The 2,975-nt window shown below is 43.4% G+C and overlaps 1 protein-coding gene across 2 annotated transcripts; it reads right to left on the minus strand.

Annotated features, from left to right (window-relative positions):
- Positions 1-671: 671 nt before the first annotated feature.
- On the minus strand, positions 672-2,600 carry rpl19 (ribosomal protein L19). 2 transcript variants are annotated; one of them, XM_077495654.1, is made up of 6 exons: positions 2,489-2,600; positions 2,053-2,159; positions 1,555-1,677; positions 1,354-1,474; positions 947-1,057; positions 672-862 (listed from the first exon to the last, which is right to left on the minus strand). In XM_077495654.1, exons 1-6 carry the CDS (start codon positions 2,491-2,493, stop codon positions 739-741), a joined length of 591 nt encoding a protein of 196 aa, XP_077351780.1. In that variant the 5' UTR covers positions 2,494-2,600; the 3' UTR covers positions 672-738. The 2 variants fall into 2 exon arrangements, with proteins under 2 accessions (XP_077351780.1, XP_077351790.1); XM_077495664.1 differs by lacking the exon at positions 2,489-2,600 and adding an exon at positions 2,277-2,471.
- Between the last annotated feature and the right edge of the window lie 375 nt (positions 2,601-2,975).

Here is a 2,975-nt window from a genome sequence, read left to right on the forward strand (position 1 = left end):
AAAACTGACAGAATCCGCGAGCGCGGGGTCGGTATCATGGGACTGTTTTATAAATGTCATATTTTAACTAGTTTGCTAGTATAATAAGCATTGACTATTTTATTTAAAAAAAAAAAATGCTGTTCATGCATACATACAGTAGATGAGGAATGCATAATGGCACTTGCAGATGCAGTCACTACACACCTGTTAAAATTACATGAAGAGTAGAGGGACTGGTTTGAATATGGCAAATGTTGGGTCATAAAGCTTTAAAATAAATGGTCAGGTCCTTACTTCAGAAATGTTTGTGGTTCTGGAAAATTACAGTGTATAATTAATCTTGAGACATTTTGGTTTGTTCCTGTGCCGTGAGATTTTTCTGTATATAAAAATTGTGCCTTGGCTTTAAGGTCTAAAACAGTGTGGGGGGGGGGCGGGGGGGGGGGATTGGGGGGGGAGAATCCCATTAATAAATTTTAAAGTTTTTTTTAGTTCACAGCATTTTCAACTAGATATGATCTAGTATGAGACAATACTTATAAAACTACTTGTTGAGGTATGTAAGCAGATATCACATACTGTACCAACGCCTGTCCTCTTTCAGTAATAAATATCCCTCACTTGTCTAACTTTTTTTTTTTTTTTTTTTTTTTTTTTAAAGTTGCGTTGAGTCAAGCAGACAAAGGGTGTCTTATGTACACTTTTTTTTATTTTCAGCGATCCACACACGTATAGGCGGGAGACGGCAAGGCCCGATTACTTTTTGCCCTCATCCTCCTTGGACAGGTTCTTGATGATTTCCTCCTTCTTGGCCTGGAGACGTTCCTCTCGGCGCTTGCGGGCCTCCTTGGTCTTGTTACGGCGGGCCTCGGCTTGATCACTGCAAAAAATTGGGGGGGGGGTGTAACTGGTGAATTTCAGGTAAGCTGGTGAGAATGACGTCAAAGTGAGGCTGCAGACGTACGCCAGGAGCTTCTTGCGAGCTTTGTCGGCCTTCAGCTTGTGAATGTGCTCCATGAGGATGCGCTTGTTCTTGAACACGTTACCCTTTGCCCTCAAGTATAGGCTGTGGTACCTTGGGGGGAAGGGGGGGGGGGGACCCAGAATTATTGTTAGAATTAATTTGCTACACATCCACTGTATTATCCCATCCCACTGTATTATCCTAACGGAGATCTAGAGGGTATTTTAGAGCCCACAGCACCACCGTAAAGTACTTTCAATACATTTTTGTCTTAGGGTGTTCAAATATGCAGGTTTAAATTTGCTTGAAGTCTGTGGAAGAGGAAACATTTTTTTTAAAAATCCTCTATTGTTGAGTTTCACTTCTTGTGGGTGGCTAAATACTATTGTCACGAAGCCTGTTCTTACATGTGCCTGTCGATCTTCTTGGACTCCCTGTAGCGGCGCAGCAGGCGACGCAGGATCCTCATGCGGCGCATCCACATCAGCTTCTCGGGCATGCGGGCGTTGGCGGTACCCTTTCTCTTGCCTGTGGACAGGAAGGCAAAACATGGGACAAAATGGCCTGGTGCAAATTCCCAGCTGCAGCGGGCAATGCACGGCACCTACCGACGCCCATGTGTCTGCCCTTGCGACGCGCCAGCGTGTTCTTGCGGCAGCGGGCCCTGGAGTGGACCGTGACAGGCTTGCGGATAATGAGACCATCCTTCACCAGCTTGCGCACCTGCTGGCCTTGAAGAAACAACATAAGAAAGACGAGTGAGGAGTTGCAAGTGAATGGGGGCCGCCGGGCTAGTAAAACGCTGGGCGAAAGCCTGGAAATGTATTCGCTCTTGCACTCACTAATCAAGAACTATTGCATGTATCTGTGTGGATGAAGTGGCCAATTTCGATGTAAAAAAATAAAAAAATAAAATACTACGGACACACAAGATTTTTTATTCCAAATTATTTTTCCCCCTTTCAATAAAAAGTAAAAGCAAATGACATATTTAAAACTCGGAGATGCATAACAACAAAAAGGTCAGCTAAACATAACTTGAATAATAGATTGCGCTTCCATAGAAAACAGCAGTGTTTTTGTTAGGACATTTCGGGTCCACTTACGGGAATTAGCATTGGCGATCTCGTTGGTCTCGTTTGGGTCAAGCCAGACCTTCTTCTTGCCACAGCGTAGCACGCTGGCGGCGAGCCTCTTCTGGAGCCTGAGCATGCTACATGATACAAACACACCAAACAATTTAACATGGTAAACACACATCTAGCATTAGAAACATTGTTGGATTTCTAACGTGGACTTCGAGCTCCGGGTAATTGTTGATGTTGCTAACCGTTAGCCGGGCTGGCAACATGGCCTCTAACTCGACTACATCGTGTGACACGAAGCCCCGATAAAACACGCCACGGCAGTATTTGGAGGGCGGATTACAACTCATGTAATTTAAATGTAACACATTATGTTTCAATTAAGAAGCACGTTGTGTCAAATGCCCTTTAGGACAATTTGATTATGAAAATTGTCTTCTATCGGCGGCTATCCTACCTCATGGCTGCTACTTCGATAGAAAAAGGCAGATTTCGGCAACTGGCAAGAATGTACCATTATGGAGGAAAGTCCATCTCTATCCATGAAAAGCTTTTGTGGAAGACCGATTAAATGTAACACCAGTACTGGCTAGTTTAGTCATTTCTACGTCTAAGCAGACCCAACAGAAATACATTTTTAGTTTTTTTATGATAGATACACTCATATTACTTAAAAATATCTGTAAGAGACTCCCCTTCGTATCAAAATGGTTACGACCACATTCCTAACGGTGCATTGTGGGTCGTAAGGGTGTAGTTTACTCTTGTACCACACGAGGGCAATGGCTAGGGTTGCCAACTCCTTGAAAAATAAATACGGGACACCTCATCGATAAGGACGGTCGACCTGATTACCTGGCTTGAACCTTGCGTGATTTTTATTTATTTATTTTTTTTGGTGTAGTTGAAAACCTGTAGTTTAAACCTGAGTTGAATAGGAAGCA

Source organism: Festucalex cinctus, chromosome 1 (genome assembly GCF_051991245.1).
Source record: "Festucalex cinctus isolate MCC-2025b chromosome 1, RoL_Fcin_1.0, whole genome shotgun sequence".
Lineage (NCBI taxonomy): Eukaryota > Metazoa > Chordata > Actinopteri > Syngnathiformes > Syngnathidae > Festucalex > Festucalex cinctus.